This window comes from Topomyia yanbarensis, chromosome 2 (genome assembly GCF_030247195.1).
Source record: "Topomyia yanbarensis strain Yona2022 chromosome 2, ASM3024719v1, whole genome shotgun sequence".
In the NCBI taxonomy this organism is placed as follows: Eukaryota; Metazoa; Arthropoda; class Insecta; order Diptera; family Culicidae; genus Topomyia; species Topomyia yanbarensis.
This window is the reverse complement of record NC_080671.1, coordinates 107,885,362-107,908,787: the sequence shown is the minus strand read 5'-3', so window position 1 is coordinate 107,908,787 and position 23,426 is coordinate 107,885,362. Positions and strand designations below refer to the sequence as shown.

General features: G+C 38.3%; 1 protein-coding gene across 3 annotated transcripts in view; it reads right to left on the bottom strand.

Moving 5' to 3' along the window:
- Positions 1–11,809: 11,809 nt before the first annotated feature.
- Positions 11,810–23,426, bottom strand: part of LOC131679154 (Krueppel homolog 1-like) — a 188,329-nt gene continuing 176,712 nt past the window's right edge. For all 3 annotated transcript variants that reach the window (XM_058959786.1, XM_058959785.1, XM_058959784.1), the window contains exons 2-4: positions 21,660–22,535; positions 20,654–21,596; positions 11,810–20,438 (exon numbers count right to left, since the gene is read on the bottom strand). In XM_058959786.1, the coding sequence (XP_058815769.1) occupies positions 20,075–20,438; positions 20,654–21,596; positions 21,660–22,524 (2,172 nt within the window). In that variant the 5' untranslated portion in view covers positions 22,525–22,535 and the 3' untranslated portion in view covers positions 11,810–20,074. The remainder of the gene's footprint in view (positions 20,439–20,653; positions 21,597–21,659; positions 22,536–23,426) is intronic.

The following is a 23,426-nucleotide window of genomic DNA, read 5'->3' as shown; positions in this document are numbered from 1 at the left end:
TGTCGATATGAACTGTTGACCACAATTGGGATCACTCTGAGATTTTATTTTTAATCATGCTAATTAGCCTGAAGCGCGAGCTGGATGAATTTATATATAAGAGAAATCAGAATGTACAGCACCGATAGTATACAATTCAGAAGCTGTATATAGGAGCAGTAATACATTTCTGGTCACCCTACTCAAACCCGTGCAAAATGATCTAGAGAAAATGCTGTTGTTTTGTAAGCTAAATGATTGGAACTTTAGGATTAGACATGCAAAAACAAAACTAGAACAAAAATGTAATTTACCTAATAATTGGCTAACCAAACCAACCGAAATCAACGATTGGACATTAAAAATGCACGGTGATTGTTGCCTAAAACTTATTTTAAACGAAAAAAAAATTCCGAAAAAGTCACCAACATTGGCAAATGTTTTCTAGGAATCAAAGTGAACAAAAAGTCTGTAAAATGTGTTATTGTTTCAATGTATAAATTTGAGCAAAAATTATAAGGTGTAATCAAAGTCAAGTGCAATTTTGTCAAAACAAAAACTGTTTTTAATCTAATCAAAATTAAGCATAATTGGATATTTTAACCCAACTGGCTAGCTATTAGGTAAATCAAAATTTATCTCCACTTAATTGTAAATATAATATATTACCCGTATTGTTTGCCGAGCTTCATGGTGTTAGAAAACACTTTTGTATACGAACAATATTTTACTCAGCTCGGCAAATTGGTTAGGGTGACCAGAATGGCACGTGCAGTAATGGTGGGCTGTGTACTACAGTAGAAATTAATGTGTAATGTTTCTGTACATAGAAAGATGAAAAGGGGCCTGCCGGGATGGGGGGGCACACAACCACGTTCGTTATTATCGTTATACAAACAAACTACGTTTTTTCGTTAAACACTGTAAGTGACACTCGTCAGAAAATCTGTTACCATAACATATTGATCACGATTTATTTACTCAACTGCACCCCAGGAGAGAAAGCCGGAAATGAAGCGGAAACATGTGAAAAGCGTTGTTTTTCATTTAGCAGGGAAAAATCAGTTCATTTTTCCACAAACCAGTGATTCAAAGGTAGAACACAAACACAAAGCACAGAAACAAAAGTATATTTAAAAAAAATCTGATTGAAACCCACAAACAGTAATGCTGAAAACAAACAACAAAAATGTAAGAATAAATTCACACAAATAGTACTAGATGTGTAAGTATATATACACATTATTATACTTAAAATTAATCTGAACTTCATTATACCGATATAACTGCAGTATATTTAAAGGTAAACATGAACACAACATTGTAATTAATATTGAACTATTATATATTTGATTCAAAAATGATGAAATAAATCGTAATACAAGGAAATTGGTTTTATTTATTAAACGATAGCCACGAAGTTAACAAGAATTTAGTAACAAATTTGATAATTAGTTGAATAGAATAATCAACCTGATTTGGACCCTTACATTTTTTAATCCTATCATACATTTGATTTCTTTGCTGCCAATTTCTCTATATTATTTTGATTTGATAAAGTTAATTACATAATTCGTAGAGTGACTCTCAAACCGATAAGGCGTTGGTGGTGATGACCTGACACCGAGGATATCAAGAAACTGGAAGCAGTAGCAACTGGCTCAAATGGCACGTTCCCCATGTTGATCGGAGATTAGTGCCTTGCCATGATTTATCTTTTCATAATTTTCCTGACGGTAAGGATTGGGGTACAAGTAAGGTTAGTGATAAGGAAAAGGCACAGAGAACATAGACAAGACGGAAATATTCTTTACTCCCAACAAGAAAAAAAAATGTTCCTTAAATCGTGAACAAAGTGCCATGAATTCTGGAACAACCACGTTTTTACGTTACGAAAACAGGACCATGACCAAAAATCATGGCTTTCACAATTATGTTCAATTTCCCTTCAGCAACACCCGCGCTACGCTTTAGTGGAAATATTTGTTTTTGTTTTGTGAACTTAGGTCATATTTTCCGCCGTGTCATTACCAAATCGATTTTCTGTACTAGTACACTAGTACTAGTACACAACTTTAAGAGCATTATTTATAAAACCAAAGGTTGACTTATGATGTTATTCATAGATTTAGGAACATTAGTTCTCAAAATCAAAACAGTCTGGGTACTTTCTCGTGAACTATTTCACGGAACTCGGAATTTTATTGATGAATCCAAACAATCCTCGTGAACTAATTCATGATTCTCAATGTATTGGCCACGATCTAATATCCGTGCTCGAGAAATAGTTCACAAAATCATCAAATATTGTTCATGTATTCGTGAATTGGTTCATAATTCCTTGTATAATAGTCCCGACTTACCATCTGTGGTCGTGAAATATTTCATGAAATCATGCAATATTATTCATGTATTTGTGAACTGGTTCATGATTCCTAGTATAATAGTCACATCTGACCATTTGTGCACGTACAATATTTCACAAAATCATGAAATATTATTCATGGGTTCGTGAACTAGCTCATGATTCCTAATATGCAGGGTGTTTGGTTCATGATAAGGAACCTTTCGGGGGGTGATTGACTGTCATATTTGAAGGAAAAACTACAAGGGGCAGCCCTATGGGGTTGCACGAACTGTAGACGTAGGACTATACTACTTAATGTAAAATATTTATTTTCTTAGTACTTAGTGTGTGGGAAAAAACATCCGGACCGGTGAAGAAAAATCAAATTTTAGACAATATAATCATATCTCATGTGTAGAACAAGCTTTCTAGTTGCTCTCAAACAGATCCTAAAAGTTCAAACACCCATGGATAACCCCAAGTTTGTAGATGTGTTTCGATGTCACAGGATTGTAAAATGGTTAATATTGCGTCATGAAAATTCAATTCTTCCATGACAATTTTTTTTTGCCTGCAAAATGACCTGTGTGTATGGAAAGCTCATGATTTGTTGGGATATTAGCATTGATCGGAAAATGCTTTCCAACGCTGCGCATTGCATACATACAGGACATTTTGCAGGTCACCAGAAGCTGTTCATTTTAACACCGCCAGATGTTCATTTTACCCACTCGCTATAAACATGTCTCATTTTTGGACATGTTTAGAAATCAAGAATTATGTTTGAAAAAATGTGTTTATGACGAAGTATTTTTACCAGATATGTACAAAACATGTCTAACAAGAAACATAAGGTGATTGTAATATCTCATTCACTTATTAGTTAGAAAATAATGACTTTGCTTAACGTGTTCATTTTACCGCCAGTTCCCCTACCTACCAACACATTGACGCCAAACATTGAACCCAAGCGTACAATGCAAAATGAGTCAACGCTGATGATGATGGGTAGAACGAAAGAGACAACTAGTACCACCACTATTAGCGCATTTCACCAAAATTCCACGCGGCCTTTCCCGATTGAAAGGAACGGCCACGCTTAGCCCATCTGTCATAATATCGTGATTTTGCATAGCGAAGGGCTGAATGATAACACATAATTTTGTTCCAAAAAACAGCCCTGCGTTATGCAACACTTTGTGCAGGTTGATTATATCAGTTGCAAGTGGGGCCAAATCCACCAAGTTCCGTAAAATTCCTTTTAAATTACAGAATTGATAAAATTGCTTAGATGAGCTAAACTAATTAATCAAATCCTGTTTTAAAAACTGTCCTTGCGTTTAAACCAAAATGGGAAGCTTATTACTACCACTACATTACTTAATTTCAAGCGCAAATAGCAAATACATGTGCTAGTTAAACCAAAAATTTACTGGCAACATTACAGCGGCATTTAGGAAGCAGTTGGAGCGGTCGCCTGTTGGACGACACAGGGCAGCGTCCCTCCACAGCCAGTGTAACGGACTTCCAGCTCAGCTACACTGGTTGTAAAAAACAGAGCGCAGTGATCTGCTTCGCCAGCCGTTCAACAGGGAACTGAGCGTGTCTGGCCAAGTCCGTTCTTTAAATAGTCGATGATGACGTCATTCATAGAAGCGTTGCGCGCTAGGTATACCAATCCGTCGTACAGGGCTTGGGAAGCGCTATCTTCTGTGTGTTAATGCGCGATATTTTGACAAGGTTGTATATTATTTAATTTTTTAATGCTATGATATCAAAAATCTTTGGGTTTATCTATTGGAATCTATTCTTAGAAGTATTTCGGGGCGATTTGTGCAAAAAATTTGAAAATTTATCGTGAGATGGCTGAATTATATGCGTTTAAAATTGGACCACTTTTCGTTACATACCATTTTTGTAGAATTTGCAGAGTGCACCCCCATATCGAAAACAAAGACGTAGTCCTACGTCAAAAAATCGTTCTACACATACCATCAAATCTCAACCGTTACAGAGTTATTGAACTTTTTGTGTGAAAAACTTATCTTAAAATACTTCTAACTCAAAAAGTATACTTGGTATTTTAAATCTTATAGATTCATTGGAAAGGTGAGACAATTTCCTATCGAATGGTGTTCTCATATCTTTCAGTTAATTAGTTTGAATTATCTTTTAGCTTAAAGTAGTCAAAAGTTGGTGTTTTTGATGAGGTTTTTGTTATTTTCTCAAAATAATGAATTATGATTATAGCAATATCTATTCTCCAAAAGTTAAATTAACAATTTGTTCTTCAACATCATGTTCCTATCTCTTATCGTTTCTTTGTAATTTCATTACTAAACTTTTCCTGTAATCGACTTGCAAGTGCTTAAAAGACTCTAATCTAAAAAATATGCTTTACATAAGTATTTACAAGGCTTTATTGGAAAGCTGAGAAAATTCTTTTCGATGTATGTGCAAACATCTTTAAGTTAAGTGTACTAAATGACTTCTTACTAGTAAAATAACTCAAAATTAGCGTTTTTGAGAGTTTTGTAATTATTCTAATTATAATAAAATTATCGTTACTATTGTTTATTTGGTGCTCCTTAACATTCTCTATAATTTGTTATGTGACACTTTATCCATATCGCTTTTTGTTTCGCTGCAGTTTAATAGTTAACACAGCATGAGCTCACCACAAATGTAGTGGGTTTAAAATCGTTGTTTTTGCATATGAAACGAGGTGATAAAAATGATTTTGCTTCGAAACTAAAAGAGATAATTGAATGGCGTCAAAGAAAATGTTGTAGAACTTGCTGAGATGCATTTATTCCATGATAATAATGGAGATGTTTATTATTTACTATTTTAAGAAAATAACGAAAATGCTAATAATAACATTAACTTTAAACTAATGAACTTCTAAAAGAATACCAAATTCGCTTAACTGAAATGTATTAATGCATATTTCTCCGCAAAATTTTCCTGTCTTTCGAGTAAAAATAAGATAAGGTACAATAATTACATATTTTTTCCAATAAGAGCTAGTATTAGTGAAAATGAAATAAAAATATCCAAGTTCCACAACCCAAACAGCTAAACAAATTATACAGCTCTTTAAGCTTAACAATCTGAATTTTTAAAATGCTGATGTTAACTATTGAAATTTTCGCGAAATGAACGAAAAATCGGTCAAAATTGTTAAATGTTAAATAAATTTCTGTTAAAAGGTTACTTAACCTCACTAGCTGAAACAAGTGAGGACATCATTCAATGGGAAATTTTCTCACCAATACAATGGAACTGAAAAAATTGAAATACAAAGTATACTTTTTAGAGTTAGAGCTATTTTAAGACAACTAAGTTTTTAACACAAAAAGTTCAATAACTTAGTAACGGTTGAGATTTGATAGTATGTGTAGAACGATTTGTTTCTCCAAATATGACAGTCTATCATCCCTCGGGAGGTTCTTAACCATGAACCAAACACCCTGTATGACCTAGGATCTATCGTGCTTGTGATATTTAGAAGATATCCCTAATCATTTTCAAATTCATGCAATACTAGCTGTAATCCGGTGCGCTTCGCCACACCCATCAGGACTACAGCGCAAATTCGTTAGTTGGGTCACGACTGCGCCCCAACTAGCGAATTGTATCCGTTAATTGGGGCAACTGACAGCTGACAAAAATTACCCAAGGGAAACGCTGATTTTTTGTTTTCTTTCATAAAAAACAAACAGAAATATTTTACAATTCACAAAAGTTGGCTGTTTCCTTCCAGTTTAAAGTTGTTTTTTTGTGACAAAGTATGTCATTAGTGTTCTTTTTGCCATCAATTATTTTTTGATAAATTCCTTCACATAAAACAGGAAATGGATACACCGTCGGGAAAAAGCCGATAAAGCACAAACATACTACGTTGCCACTAGCTAAAAGATTGTATAATGTGATTGAATACATCAGAGATGACCTTCAAAAGTTACTAAACTAACGTCTCTGCGACACAAACTAATTGATGCTGAATAGAAGAAGCGAAATATTTAACACATTTATTTCACTAAAATCATTCCGAAATATGTCATTCAAAAAATAAAATTCCATTGAATTTAAAAGTATGATTTTTTCTGGATCGCCACAGAAATCAACCAATGAACCCCTTGAAATTAATGACATTCAAACGTCAATCAGTTTTTGACTTTCAGTTTTGACATAAGAGTGTCTTTTAGTTGGGGCATGCCCCAACTAGCGAACACCCAACTAACGAATTTGCGCTGTAAACGAAATATTTTAAATATACTAAAAATAACAAATATTTTTGTTACAAAGAAGAAACTTATTGTGATTCTCGCGGATAGACAATGTTCTTAGTTTGACCACCTGGAGTACAATTAAATAAATTGCTCTGTTTTCCTACATACAATCGATTGAAATCCCTTGGTATCATTCGAATTCGAGGTAGCAGTATATCTGCTCTTTTATATTTTCTAGTTACAATAGTCGCTTAAAAGAAATTTTTCAACCAAATCACAGTTATGGTGAGTCGATGTTCCGCAGTAACTAATACAATAGGCACACAAAGTTTCAATTGCAACACATGCGGTGCACAGTGTTGCAAAACGACGTTTTCACGATCAAAATTCAAAAAATTGGTTTTGGAGAATGGATTTTTTCGAAGAAGTTTCTAGATATAAATATACGCATCTTTTGATATAATAAATTGAGTGATTAATCCCCTAAAAGTGAAATAGAAAACTTATTTCCCCAAATAATTTAGCTAGAAGCTCGCTGTCTTCAGTAAAGTTCTAGAAAATATTATTGCGAAAAACTTTACTGAAGATACTAAAACTCTATATAGTAACAGTAATTTTCGAATACTTTCAGGTCAATTTACACCTTAAGCAACTTCCTTAATCGCAAAAACTCGAAGAAAAAACTTTTTTCTTTCGATTAAATATAAAAACCTTCATCTGACGGAGACTGCTGGGTAGGTTACGTATAAACCATTGACTGAATTAAATAATTCAACACGATAATTCATAGATTTATATACGTAACAGAATTTCCATCGATTTTATTTTGGATGGAGTAGTGTATGAAATTGAAGTCAATATACGCAATCGATTAATTCTGCAACGGATTATTTTATTTTACAAAATCATGTAGAATTGTGGTGCAATTTATTGTTGCATCGATTAACATTTTCCCAATCCATATATCTAACTTTTTCGGCGAATTGACCTGTGAAGGTGACTATAAGATCCATTCAATAAAAGAATGCACATATAGTGAAAAGTTCTGTTTTCGAAACATATTTCCAATAATACCAAGACATAAAGGAGTGTTGGTGAACGTGGGTAAAGTTAATTCATAAAAAATGGCACATTTAAAAAAATATTTTAGCGATACAGAGAGTGTTAGTATATTCATTCGCCTTTCATATTATCACTGCACAATTGAACAATATTTCTTCAAATATCATAGCAGAATACTGAAAATTGAGCCAGTGACAGAGAATCTCTGGAGGTTTCTCGTTGAAAACTTGCTTTGTGGTGTACATCATAAATCAAAATATATTGGACCAATCGTTTTCAAGGTTTGCACAGTACTTCTACATATCCCCAGGTATTGATCGAAGCTTTTATTTTTTTCTTGATATTTGAATTTTTCGTAGCATTCTGCAGCTAAAAATTCAATTTTCGTTAAAAATCATAAAACTTATTTTTGTGAACAAAGTTATGATCTTTAATGATGTTATGATATGAAGGAGAACTGTGTAAAATGTCAAACAATTTGGTTCAGTAGATTTAGAGTGCATGCTGTACATCGCATTTAATCGAGGTGTCTCCTGAAGATTCACTGTAACACACCCAATTTTCAATATTTTGCGTTGAACATTTAGGAAAATATTGCTTAAATGTTGCATTTTTGACTGAATAGACTAACACTCTCGGTATCGCTATTTTTTTTTTTTTTGAGTACGATATTTTTCCAACAATAATCCTACCCCCTTAAGCATGAACTGATTTCATCAGTAGGTGCCGACTAACGGGTAAAATTTGGCGAAGATCGCCGACCACGCCCCCAAATATTCGATTGGTTCCTTTTATGGGTCATCGTGATATAACAGTGTTGCATTCTTTCAGGATTTTGCTTACACCCGAATTTGGATTGATATTGTAAGTAGGCAACGTTTTCCGCAAGCGCAAGATTTAGTGGCTATTTTAGGGCAGAGCTGTTCGTCTATCATCCAGAAATGTTGATTTAACTTCAGATGAAGCGATCGCAAGTGCAATTTTCAATTTAATTTTCATTTTATTTTTCGACAAATTCATGCAATTCATCAGTATTATATTGTCATTCGCGTGATAGATCTCTATCAAATAAATTCTTGCCATTCCATTTATGTGCTAGTAAACTTACATGCAACAAAATTTTAGATTTTTGAAGTAATTGATAGATATTGCATCAGAAACCCTCCCCTCTCCTTCAGATTCCGAAACCAACAATCATGTCCACCTTCTTGGTGGAAGAAATACTTATGCCAAATCATATATGAGCGACTGAAAATAATATATTAGAATATAAAAAACGGAAACAATTTCCAAGTATAAAAATCGGACAGATTATATTTTAACATGTTTTTTTGTTTTATTTGAAACAGCTCAATGCGTTAGTACAACTGAGCCGTGGGTCTTTTAATTTTTTTACAATAAGTAAACATAAAAAAATCTAATATGTTTGAAACGGGTTTTTCGAAGTATGTTCTGCCCTTGCGACTTAGTTTTAGTCGCTAATATAATGTTTAAAATTAAAAAAAGCTCAATTCAGCCTTCAAATATACGCCATACCTTACAATTAACTCGACATATTTGTTTTATTTTAATGATTTTCAAACCCGCTAGGTGGCAATTAGTATACAAAATAATTTTACAAAAAATCGTCAAATGCTCATAAAAACCTATTCTGATGTACTAGAGACAAGCGACCAACGCCATTTTTCATTATTTTCCTTCTATTGTCCGAAAAATAATATGCGGACTAAGCACACTTAAGTTGTTTTATTTTGTAGAACAGTGTTAGTTTTGAGGAATATTATAAAATGTCAAGTTATTATTGAACAAAAACTTAAATAACTCATTCCCCATTAGCCGTAGCTATACATTTTCTTCAGCAAAATTTCACCCCTGCATTCGGCTCAACTATATAAAGTGTTTTCTATACTTTTAAAATTTTGTAGATGCCCAGTTTTAAAGAAAAACTACTGAAAAACACCAAAAATTTCACATTTTACTAAGTTTTAATGGGCCTGCCGCTCTTATAATTCAAAATTTGTGCAAACTAACTAACTAAGCTTCTCCATTAGGACCTTCAGTAAAATAAAAAAATGCTTAAAAAAATCTAAGGTCGTTCAGGAGGACTTCAAGAGGCATGCATTTGAAATTTTACCGAAAATCGGCCCATTTTTCAAAAAATCGAGATTCGCCACCAGTAGGGAGCATTTTAGCAAATTCACTCCGAAGAAGAAAGTTCTCCTAATACCCCAACCTTTCATTGAGGAAGTGAGCCCGATGACTTTTTTAACATGATGTCATTTTTAAAGCTATGCACAATACCTAACTTAAAATTAGTTATAGCGTTTCGGACTCTCCTCGTCAGTAACTAGCATTTATCTAGTTGCCAATTAGATGATAAATCTAAACTAGCACCAAAATTGGCATTAGTTAAACGCTTAATCCTAAATTCAAAAAGTCATGCGTCTTCCATGAATCAATCAATTGGCCTGTTCCAAGTAATGTCTCGGAAGACAAGCACAGAAGCTCTGGTTTACTGTGCATTCTGATCAGCAAACTATGACTTTTTGGATTTAGGATTGAGCCTCTAACTAGTGCAAATTTGGTGCTAGTTTAGATTTATCATCTAATTGGCACCAAGCTGGTGGTAGCTACTGTCGAGGAGAATCCGAAACATCAAACACTATTCTTTTGATTTAACGGTTTTCTCTCATATATAGGGGAACAAGGGGAGACTTGACCAGGTTTTCAACTAAAACTGCATAAATCTCTAAAAAAGCCTTCAATCCCTCAAAAGTCATTGAGATATAATGTGCAAAGTTATTGTGCGTCTTTATGATTTTTTGCAGAATTTTTAATTTCATTTTTGAAAAGTTACAAAAGTTTTTCTGTGATCGTTTTTTTTTTTTTGGTCAAGTCTCCCCAGTGCGGGGAGACTTGACCAAGGCTTGTGGAGACTTGACCAAGAGAATTTTAAAAAATCACAACAAAAAATGACATAAAACATACTGTAATTATTTTTTTCCATATTGTCGAGGTCCTATTACTATTACTATTCGTTCGAATCGCTTTCGAACGAATCTCGCATTCGTCGTAAACAAGAATAAGGGTGATTAAAATAACAGAAAGAAAACACCCCCGAGCAGCTATTGTCATTCAAATACGGCTTAAACTGTAGCTCTTTACCACACTGGGTTAGCAACAATTGCATATCCTCGAGTTGCAGCTCTCTTTGCATAGGTTCATCTATGTATGGGGATCGAAAAATTCGTATACGCAATTGCAATACTACAGGGCAGCTACATATCAAATGATATGAAGTTCTGTAATCGGATTCACAAGAATCACATGAATAATACTCAGCGCGCTGAATAGTAGCCATGTGATAATTGAGTTTGAAATGTCCAGTCAGTGCCCTGACTAGAATATGTTCTGCAATTGAGCTTGGAAAAATGCATCAAATTTTTTGACATTTTCGGACTCTAGGTATATGAGAGAACAATTTTTTTTGCGATGGCCTAATGTCAAACATTTGTGCTAGAACCTAGGGGAAGATCACTTGCGATGCATTTTTAAAATCAACGAAATTAAATGCATTTCCTCCCATAAAAATAGAAATTCATAATGTATTTTGCGCTGCGTGTAAGACGTCAAAACCCGACAAAAACCTTGCCCTACACACTTAAAAATATTTACATCTCACAAGATGCACATAAAAGGAGCGTCACAATTCACTTAAATTTACATTCAAGAACATGTAAAAACGCGCTTTGTTCACAATTCTCCATCTCTATTCAACCGAGTTTTACATCAAAAGAGACACAATATTTTATTTCACATGTCAAAACATGTAAAATTCCATTATTAGACAGCAAAATACGTCGCAATGTTGTTTACGTCAAATGTAATTTTCATTTTTTCTAAGTGTGTACATTCAGCAAAGTGTCGAGCAAAGTGGATCGGTGTAGGACGTTTGTTAAACAAACTTTTCTGCAAGTGAGTGCAAAGTTGATGCAAAAATGGAAATTAAATGCATTTTTATTAATTTGTTGCAAATTTGTTATACAACGTTCTGCCTCTAGGCTAGAACGGATAATGAGAATCTCTCCTGACCAGGATTGAACGATGAGTTATGAGATCAGCGCTGTAAACTCTTTCCACAAGGATATTTCGGATGATACATCTTAATAAATATCAACAAAATAACTGTTCAGTATAATAAATCAGTTTTATTTTCGCTTTTCACTTACATGCTGGGACTATGCGGTCACTCTCGGTTTATGCATTACAAACTTGCATGTATGGATATAATAATTCTTTGCTTCCTTCGTTTTCCAGATTGTTTGCTCAGTACCGAAACTATGCCTATCCTGATGATGACATTATAAACTACAAAGCGCGGATTATTGGTTGGTTGATTTTCTTCCCTTATACGGTATTGCAATTGTTAATATTAGAGAACAGTTACAGCAATGTAAAAGAGAATTGATGCCTTTACTCTCTACGATGAATATCGGGTTTTTTGTGTGGAAGTGTCCCAATCGGACTGTTCCACTCTAGCAAATCTTTCATTTTACATAGTAAAAGTGTTCCACGTTGTATTGCCTATCAGTTTTATTTATGTTGTTGTTATTCGTTTAATAGTTAATTCATTATCATTATAGGTATAGATGCACATGACAGTTAACTATGAAAATGTAACAGAAATTTTTCCTTTGCCTACAGATTGTGAATAAAAACGCTCGAGAAACGGAAAACAGATCAACAAAACCACGTCTTACTTCGCGGGGAACAAATTTCTGCTATTTTAGTTCATCTTTACCTTCTACTAGAATAGTAGAACAACACTATTCACGCTAAGAATGTAAAGTTTCGTCTGTGTATCATCACGATATCAGAAACAGTGTATTTAACGTCCTACAGAACACTGAACTCAATCGAGGTTAGCTAGTGGAACTGATAATCGAACAAAGAGATGATTTATGCAATGAAAAAAGAAAAACAAACACGTTAAACAAATAGCTATGGATGCTCCAGGGGCTTAAAAACTGAGGGAAACAACATCACGAAATTTTGTGTTCACAGAACGGCCACCATCGGCAGCCGTCTGCCGGTAATCCTAGAAACTATTTTTTCAAAATAGTATTTTAAATGCATTGTTCTGTATGTTTGCTGTTATCATAGTTTACAAATATCTTAAAGAATAAAGATAAAAGATTTGGTGCCAGCAGTAGTGGCACCACCAGTTGTCAACGTTGAAACTATTTCTTTAATTACCGAAGACACTTCTACTACTAAGCGGAGATCAGAACCAAACACGTGTCTTACTAGCTGGGGATGTCTATGTACAATGCTTCAGCTGATTTTGATTCGAACATGAACAATGATTATTACATTTTAGTTGAGGTATATTATTTCTTTATTGTTTGTATCTACTGCCACTTTGAAGGGGGTGAAGCTATTGTTTTTTCTGTGTATGACTAATGTGTATTGAATGAAAAACTAATGGCGGCGTGACTGTACAGTGCTGCCAGTCCGTCTCCCTGATTATCGTTTAGAATTTTTCTGCTTCACTGGTTTTGCGTATGGGTTATTTACTGCAGTTGACATTTTGACTGTTATTTTTCTTTTTACTTGTTTTTTTTTCTGGCAGTGGGTGTAGTGGTATTATTTTCTCTTGTAAAAGTTGTTTAGTTTTTTTTTTACTAACATTCCAATATTATTACCAACAGTGTAAAATAGGATTGTGAAAGTTTTATTTTGGGTTTCGGAAAGCAGACTCTTAGATGCTAGATTCGTTTTTCTATAGAAAAATGATTTTGTTTGATTTTCTTACGACTAAAGTTCAATTTTGGGCATTACAGTCTATCCTTTTCGCTCTTCCTACCTTCACTGCCTGTTGCTAAACGATATTTCCTTTTCGCTATATAAAAAACTAGTCTTTTCACATGGCAATCAAATTTCAATAGTTTTGCGTGTTTTTGTTTCTGGTTTCACTGCCATTTTCTATCCAAAAGATACAATTTCTCATAAAATATAGCTTGTCTCTATTCCGATCTTAATCCATCTGGTTGTGATTTTCCACTCGTTACCCTAGCGCGCTTAACTTACTCTTGATTACTAGAATTTTTTGACATTTCAACAGTCTTAATATTTCCTTTGTCCAAAAACATCCCCTTCCCATTTTTGCATTTGTTTCTTCTACATTCCAGTTGATGATCCTATTCTACAGTGTCCTCTGAAGAACCGGTTCACATATCAATTGTAATGACTGATTAACCTGAGACAGTCTTGTTGCAGATAGTATGTGTATGTGAACGTGTTTGTGTGTAAGTGGTTGTGTATGTGTAAACTCTTAACTCTGACTTGCTAAACACTACTGCATTTGTATTTTTGTATGTAGATAAATATTATCTTCTAAAAATCGTCACCTTTAATTTATATTTTATCCACTAATAAGTCTGCTTTCTTATTTTGCCAACTACACGTAGATCGGGCAACTATTCTAATATAGAAACTGCTTTCGGAGATAATCGATTCGTTTGGGTGAGGACCATTCTTCTGTTTTTTTCATCAAGCGTCAATGTTTACTTTTGTTTACTGTATTCACAATCGAGCGACAAGTTAAACAATTACCATTAGTTATTGTTTATGCGTTCTTGACATTACTGACATTGTTTAGAGATAAAAATGAAAACTCATTGAGTTCTTTGAACAAATATGTGTTTCGTAAAATCACATTGAAATTTTTTTCGGGAGCTTCGAAATTTGTCATCTGTCAAATAAAGTGAACAAATCACACACTTTTCTAAGCAGGGAGACAAATTTTCATTTAACGTGTATCTCTGCGTATCGGTTAGCGATGGGATGTGTGATGTATTTTGTTTCGTCTGTGTAAACGATAACGTAATGTAGCGGTTTATTGCTTTTCAAAATGACTAGAATTAATTTTGTTGTCAACCATTATTTTCGGTCAATGTCGAAGGCGCTGCCAGTCGACAGCTCGGTTTCTTGGCGAATGGACGTATCGGTATCACCCACAGCCGCAGTCAACAATAGTAGTAGTGCTCCCACCCGGTCAAACCATTCGGAATTTGATTCGGAATCCTGAATGGAGTCAGTATGGATTACATTGAGTTTGCTATGTAAAACCAGGTCCTATTACCCAGCTCAGCGATGCTTTGCTTTCCATGCTAGACTTTCGATCAAACGAAAAATCGATGCCAACAACCAACACCGATCTTCGGCACCTGTTCGATGGATCATCCGACCGACGAAATTAATAAGTGCAAAGCCGCAGCTTTTTACAAACAATGCGATGATGATAATCTCGCAATTACTCAGCATACCAAAAAGATTCACGTTAATCAAGGGTGCTCTCACTCTGCTGCGCGGAACCTCTACGAACAAGCCAACTATTCTAGGTCTTTTGCTATGATAACCTCAATAGGAAAAGTCCAACATATTGCCAAACTGCCGGAAAAAGTGCGTAAACTTTCAGAATAGATGGTGAGCAAAAATCAGAGAAACAAAGATATTGAAGAAGTAAAACGCGGAGATCGAAGACGTGCTGAACCTCAGCACAAAAGTTGAGTAACTGATCATCGCGCTCAAGGACAAGGACACTCGCATTCAAGTTTTTGAGTCCATCGTGAAAAAAGAATCCCGACTTGAGCCGGTCAGGAAGAATGGCATCACCGAGGATCTTGTGATAAAATCGCAAAACTTGAAATGCGGCTCAAATCAGCTCCGATGATTACGAAATGAAACCCAGCACACAGCAGCCGAAAAAATCCATTATCCCCACGGAATCAGACGAAAGGATAACATCAAGCTCCAAAGTCCACATCATTGGTGAAACAATCGAGCTCGAATAACATTCTGGGCATATACCGCCTGTTCAGTCCTCCCTTGTATACAACGCTACTAGTAGTCACCCTACCTTAAACCAGCAATGGATACCACAATGACAAGCACCGTAAAAAAACAACTAGCGCTAGAAGGCGGTTGACAGAATATACCAGAACCAGAAACTATGGACAATCTGCAACAAACGACCGAGACATTGGGAAGCCGAGACTCCTTTAGTATGGACGCTATTTCCCCACCGGACAACGGACAGCTCGCGGCACCCGAGTAACCTTGCCCTTTTCAGCACGCACAAAGGTGATCCCGCCTGGTCCCTGATATCAACCGATGACTCCTGAGATAGTCGAGGCCTCGTCAGGGCGTATGCTATACCCCACCGGAACTGACGCACAAACCTCGTCGTCCTGGTTGCCCTAAAGAATTGATGCCGCATCCCGGGTCGCACAAGGGCCTCTGCACAAGTCGCTCGGCCAAGAACCCCAATGGAATAAAGCGGTCGCTCTAGTTACAACGCAAAGTCTCTTGAAATAGCGATGATGACGCTAGCCCTATACTGGTTGTAGACCACAACACATCACCTGATCGCACCAACATCCCCACAGGCAACGCCTCACTCAGGCTGTACACAAGCTCCAATATATGACCAATTTATACCAAGAGCCTAGCCGTTCGACTCGCTTCAGTGCCCGAAAATGGGTCCTTGGTGATGTGAATGGATACACACTAATTGAGGCAGCAGCTCTGCCAACGCCCGGCAGCACCATCGGCTATAAAGCCGCCTTGAAACTTGAAATCGGGTTTCGGAAGAAATTCCGCCGTAAGCGAACTATCCGCCAGTGTGGACTTAGTCAGCCAGAGACTAAATGAGTAGTGAGCGACGTAGCATCGGGTTCGGGTTGTCGGGGTACCAGTGAACCAGACGTCAGGCTTCACCGGAATCGGTGGACCGACCTCGACATCTTACCGGGTAACTCGTGAGTAGGCTGGATCTACCGCCGGGGATTACAGCGAGTAAATCGCGTCGAATAACTAACAGCAACCTACCTACATCGGTATCGAGAGAAATCTATCGCCGGGGAATTCACAATAGGGTAGATTCACCGCAGAGGACTATCCGACTATATCGTAACAAAAATGGGAACTAATTGGCTCACGAAACACACATCAGTACCGAGAGACATTCCGCTGCCGGGAAACTCTCAGTCGGAGTAGGGTAGTTCAACGCCCGACAATATCCGAGTTAATCTCGATAAAGTTAGGAGTTAGATGGATCAAGAAAGCGAGTATCGGCGTCGGGAGAAATTCTTCCGTCGGGGAACTCTCAGTCGGAGTAGGGTGAGTTCACCGCCGGGGACTATCGGAGTAGATCGCCATAAGGCTGGGAACTGAATGACTCACGGAAACAGTAGCTAAATGGCTCATAGAATCAGAATCTAAACGGCTCACTGACACGAGAGCTGAATGGCGACGTAATAGATGGATGCAAAAAGCGAAAGTTAAATCAAAGCTATGTGGAGCTCCGAGATAGAAGAAAAAAAAAGTGCGACGAAAGCACAACTAGCATCACTCCACTGGTGGTCTTCGGCAAGCAAGACAGTAATCAAAACCGGAGAAAAGGTCGAATTATCACCCAGACAAAGAAAATTCTCTCTCACACTATCGGGAAAAACAAAACGCATGCCGTCAAAGCTGGGAAGATTTTTTTGATAGGAACAAACACCAATGGAGTTTTGGGATCGCATCAACGGATTGGAATGCGAAGAGCCCGCGGCGTAGCGTTAAAGCACTAAGGTTACATCATCACTGATCCGACCACTGTTGCAGCAGTTCTAGGAGAATACTTTGTTTCGTTATTCGCTTTTGATTCGTACGAAAATAACATTAAACTTCATAACAATGCATCAATCAACACCTTGAACCATACTCAAAACTCAGAGGTCGCCATCCCATTGGAAATCAAAAACCGTTCCGGTTTGCAGAACTTGTGCTTGCCCTGTCGCGGGGCAATGGTAAATCGGTGGGTCACGACGACATTGGGTATCCGATGCTTAAACACCAGCCCCGTAAGGGCAGGCTAATCCTTCTGCGACTCCTAAACAACGAATGGCTGACGAACTCTCTTTCTCTTATTGGACTCATCGCCTGAAGATTCCGATTCCGAAGCGTCATATGGCTACTGCTACCCCGGAGGATTCCCGCCCGATCTCCTTCACTTGCTGCAACAGCAAGGTCATGGAGAGAATAGTAAACCGTCGACTAGTTCATTATCTCGAAAACAACAATAACCTCGATCACCACCAATGTGCAAAATTGCAAAACCAATTTACTGCGCGCACTGTATAGGTGTCATCCCACCAGCAACCGCAGCGTACGAAACCGTGTAGTCAAAGCTGTAATCGATAGCAGAATAACTTCTGGCGAAGACTCACATGCCAACAATAACCTTCCTGCTATCCTAAGACCTGTCCACAACCAGGCCATTGGAATCACTTCAAACCTACTCCCATCGACTCCAGCCAGAGCGGCATGTACCTAATCTGGTAGACTCCCCTTCGACTTCTTCATGACAGAAACCATCACCAAAATAGCAAGAATCTTTATCGAGAAGATTTGTGGAGACGACAACGGAGAAGGCGAAGAAACTCTTTCAACACTTTACCAACCAACAATTCGCCCCGATGTCCACGGTAAACTGGAATGGAGCCAGGTGTTGAAACGAGCCAGCCTTTCCTTTGACATGACCATCAAGAACAGCTTCAAAGCGGGCCACAATTCCCCGGTTCGTATAAAGTCGGTAATTGAATATAGAAACCACACATGTTTACTGGCGGCTCGAAAGCCCTGAGACACGTCGGCTGTACGATCACTGACATGGAAACCTGCCTGTTTCATCGGTTACCAGAACCCTAATCCGTCTTCTCCGCCGAAGTCGCAACAGTTTGCTTAGCTGCCACAACTCCTGCCCCAAAACCTATCGCCATCTTTACAGGCTCTGTCAGTGCAGTCACAGCACTTTACAAGTAACAATTTAAGTTTTATAGTACGCTATAAGTGCAATTTAAGTTTTATCAGCGGCTGTGAAACTCCCATAAAACCTCAATTGTTACTATCTACGACTCGCGACATCTTTTGATTCAAGGCATACAGGCACAAGCTCGACAAAACATCGTCACCATTTTGATTCTAAGCCACTGTGGAATCTTTGGGACCGTTTAGCCTCTTTGGGTCGTAAAGGCTCGCTATATATAAGGGAAGTCCCGGATCAAGACCTAAAATGGTGGATAGCCGCTACGCTCAAGGCAGTGATGATCACCCATCTCTACTCCGAAATGTGGAAGCAGACGGTTGATGTCTGGGATGATAGGAAGATGTCCCAAATCACCAGGACCAGAAGATTCTATCAGATCAGAAGATTCACACAAATGCATCACACAGTATGGCTGGTACTAGACCTTTTCAAAATATCTGCATGACCTGTAATGTACTATCTCCTCAACTGTCCCAATACCATGACGCACGGATTTTTCATGCTCTACCGGATAACATTCGTGACACTCTTAGTAATGACCAGTCCTAAAATCCAATCCTCTATAACTTCCTGAAGAACACCGGGCTGTACGGGTTATAATAAAAACGATGGCGCTGCGGTGCAACGACTCGTTTTGTTAAGAAGTGAAAGGATTTTAATTCCGCCATTTGTCCAAAATACAGTTGAGTTTAATTCAGTGCCAAGAGAAACTCAAAGAACTACAGAGTAAATAAGGAGGCAATTGTCCCAGAATTGAGTACTTCCTTTTTCTTCTTCTAGTAACAAACGGAAGTAAATTTAAGCTACTAGGATCAATAAGAACATTTGTATCTGGAGGCAGATTTTCGAAAGAGACCTGATAAACAGCTGATTACGCAGCAGTAAACATAACCTAGCGATTGTCATTTCCATCGAACTGCGGTTTGGAAAAGCAAGGTGTTCTTAGGTCAATGTCTTTGACAAGCGTAGTAGGCGCTACTCCAAACTTTCAAACGGATTTCTGCGATGTTGCATCGTCAGGTCCATTTTGAAAAGTTTAAAAGTTGCCGGTTTAGCCCAAACTACAAAAAATCCATGGCTTTGACGCACCGTCAGTGACGGAGAATTTCGTTTGGTATTGTTGTAGGCGTTGACTCAGACTTTCAGATCAATGGGACGACATTAAAAAAGCTAGCTGCCAGAATTTCCTTCCGTCCCTTGTGTCTAATAAAAATCCCAAGATGGAGAATGAAAACCAGGTTCTTCGAACCTAAATTTGTGTAACTTTGATTAGAGATTTACACACAGCCTCATTTATTATAGAACAATTAAAAGGAGATTGTAGTAATTTTGCTGTCGCACTCATAACTGTTGTCAAAAACAGACCAAGAGGATCTAAACTCAGTAGTAACTCAGTTTAAACGATTTGTTTACGTCCAAACGCAAACGTCAAAACGGGATCTGCAGCTGCACAGCTATATTCAACCGAACGGATCCCCCAACCAAACGAACTTACTCTTCCACACCCTGCACGTTTCAACTATATGGCCATTTTGTAATCAACTAACACCGATTCTCGACCCGGTTTTACTTTGTCTACTCGTAAGACGCTTTGGCGTACTGGATAACGGAACTCATCCGCACGACCGGTGGTGGTGATGCTGGGGTAGGATTATCCACAACCGGTGGTTGCCTTACCGACATCGACTCGACTGCGGATGCCGTTTGCGCCTGGTTGTTCCGTTGATCTATGGCAATGCTACGAGCAGGTTGATCCTTGAAGTACAGCCTTCGCTTCCGTGGTGGCAGCGTATTGTTATCCCGGTCGGCCATTAATACTGAGTCGGATTCGGGCGACGACGAGCGATCCGGTGACTCCGGAGATGATCGTGGTGGCGTTAGAAGATTCTCTGTACCCGCAATCGCTGCTTCGACCTGGCGTACGATGTCACTGGATGACCTGTGGAAAAAAAGAAGATGAATTAGTTCCATGTTTTCCATTTATGTACACACTAAGTTCAATTCGACAATAGGGTCCAGGAACTGGTCTCTCAGCAAAGTGACATTAGTTTATTGAAACAGTGCCAACAGATGTCACTTTACTGAGATATCGCCGAAATCCCAAATTTCCCAAAACTAGTCAGTAAACGTTAGTCGTGTAGTTACCAAACCCACCTGAACTCGGTAACTTGCGAAGCAGGCGCAAAATAACCATGGTTCTTCATGACGGCCATCGGTTCGAATTTGTGAGTGTTTGAACTGGCCGAAATTTGTTGCTGGTGATGCTGGTGCTGATGATGCGCCTCCGGAAGTTGCTGGTGCTGTAGCAGATGTGACTGGGATTGCTGCTGTTGCATAATGATGTCAACCGCGTGCGACTGTCCGGCCGATGGCGACAACCGACCATCAGCAGTTGAAGCCAACAATTGTTGGTGATGCTGCTGCTGCTGCTGCTGCGACATTGTGAATGCCAACGGTGGAGGAGACGGTGTTTTATTGCTTTGAATTTCCGTAGCAGCAGCAGCAATGGATGCTGCTGCTAGCAGGGCCGGATTCACGCCGGACTGAACGCCGTAGCTTCGCAGAACTGACTGCTCGAACTGAGAGTAGAAGTGGATGTTTTCTGGGAAACGGTTAGTTTTGCTTCCACTGCTACCATCAGTGGTCTGTTCCTGCATGTCAATCCGTGGAGCTGAAAGATTTTCCTCCAATTCCATCGGTTGTTCCATCATCAAACTATCGGGCGCCTCAAGATTACTGGAACTCGATGAATACTCCGGACTACTTCGGCTTGATGCGGTACTCAAAGATGCATTCACCACCGTCTTATTATCGTTGGCTTCCTCCTCCGGAGCTTCTTTCGCGTGTCCCTTGATGTGTGCCTCCATCTCTTTCTTGCTTTTAAACGTCTCGTCGCAAATGGTGCACTTGTAGCACTTCGATCCGTAATGTTGCACCCTGTGCAACTTCAGCACGTGATTGTAGCCGAAATCCCGGAAGCAAATATCACAATGGTATGGTTTCTCACCGGTGTGTGTCCGTGAATGTACCTTTAACTGCTTCGAGCACGTAAAGCCCTTGCCGCAGCCTTCCACGGGACATTTGTAGGGTTTCTCGCCTAGAAAAGCAGAAAAAACTAATCGTTATAAACATCTGTCAACCGGACCAGTTTCAATCTTACCCGTATGCGTTCGCATATGAATGACTAGCTGACCAGACTGTATAAACGTCTTGCCACATACACTACACTTGTGTGGACGTTCCCCGGTATGAATTCGCATGTGCCGATGCAGTTTGCCGCTGTGCTCAAAGGCTCGATCACAGATCTCGCATTTGTATGGCCGTTCCTTGGTGTGTATTCGCCGGTGGACCTGCAGGTTTTCCTTAACACTAAACATCTTATGGCAGAAGTCGCACTCGAAAGGACGCTCTCCGGTGTGCGTCCGATAATGTCGAACCAGTCGGGCCGGAACGGCAAACGTTTTCTTGCACACATCACACTGGTACGGATCGACTGAAGCGGCCGTTCCCTGGATAGCCATCGCAGCTACGGTCTTCGTACTGACCAGTTTACCGCCCTCGGTCATACCCAGCTGCTGCAGCTGCTTGGCATGCGATTTCATGTGACTTGTGTGAGCACTCTTGCTTCCGAAGTTGATGTTGCACTGCTCGCATCGAAACTTTCCGCTAACGTTGGATTGGTGGGAAACTAGGTTCGTTGGAACCATACTGGGTTGGAAGTTCCCGTAGCCCACCTGCAGGTGAGCTGAACTATTGCTGCTTCCGCTAGGCTGCGTCGAAGAGCAAGCAGCGCCCAACAGCGCTGACTGGTTTTCGTTACCATTACTATTACTGCTCAGGTTGACGACCTGCTGCTGGAACTGTATCCTTTGCTGCTGGAGCTGCTGCTGTTGTTGTTGTTGTTGCTGTTGTTGCGACAGTTCACCGCCTCGATCATTGGTCGTATTATTGCTGAAGCATAGCTGGGATATTGTACTGCCATCTGCCTGCTGCATGAGCAGTGGCAGCCCGGTGTAGTAAACCATTTTGCGGAGATCTGGAAAAAGAGAAGAATATTGATTAGTTTCGAATTGTGATCTTCAGTGTATTGTAGTTCTTTTGTAGGACAATAATTTAAAGATCAAAGGGTATCGTGCTCCAGAGCGATTATCTTCTGAAACATTTTTTTCAAGAATATATGTTCAATGAGAGAAAGTTCGACATCAATTATAAATACAGCTGCAACAAATTACTAAGGAAGTTTGTACATTCTCAGATATCAACTAGAATTTAGTTGAATATGCGAATTAAAGCATAAATTACCATCCATCCAAAAACCACGCTTTGAATCATCATTTGAATGATTTTTCTCAACTTTTTGTTTATAGATTTGATTACGTCAGCAAATATAGGATTTATTACTTATTAATTTATAACCTAAATATGCACAATCTCCGTGACTTAGAAATGCCAAAAAACTTAGAAATATCATCTGATATCAGCCTAGACAAGACTAGTCTTAGTTTATTTTTGCCATATACACAAATGCAGTTTCACACAACCTCCCGAAGCGATTCAATTGGTCTTTTTGCCGATTTTGTTGGCTGATGTAACAACTATTTTTTAGTCCTTGTATACACTACTAGTAAACTGCAGAAAAGTAAGGATACCTGTGTCGGTAAATAAATTTGAACAGTTTGAAACCATCCTCACTACCTGAATTCCGATATCCAGACTAGGAAAGCTATGAATCCAATGTAACGAACTTCATAGAATTAGAACTTTTAGTATTTAAAACTTCCATCTAATTATTTCGAAATTTCAGAAAGATTAGAAAAAGTTCACAAATTTCAATTTCAAGAATTTTGTCAATTTCATGAATTTTGTCAAGTTCTTGAGTATCTGTATTAGGGTGTCTCAAAATGACATCATGTTAAAAAAAGTCATC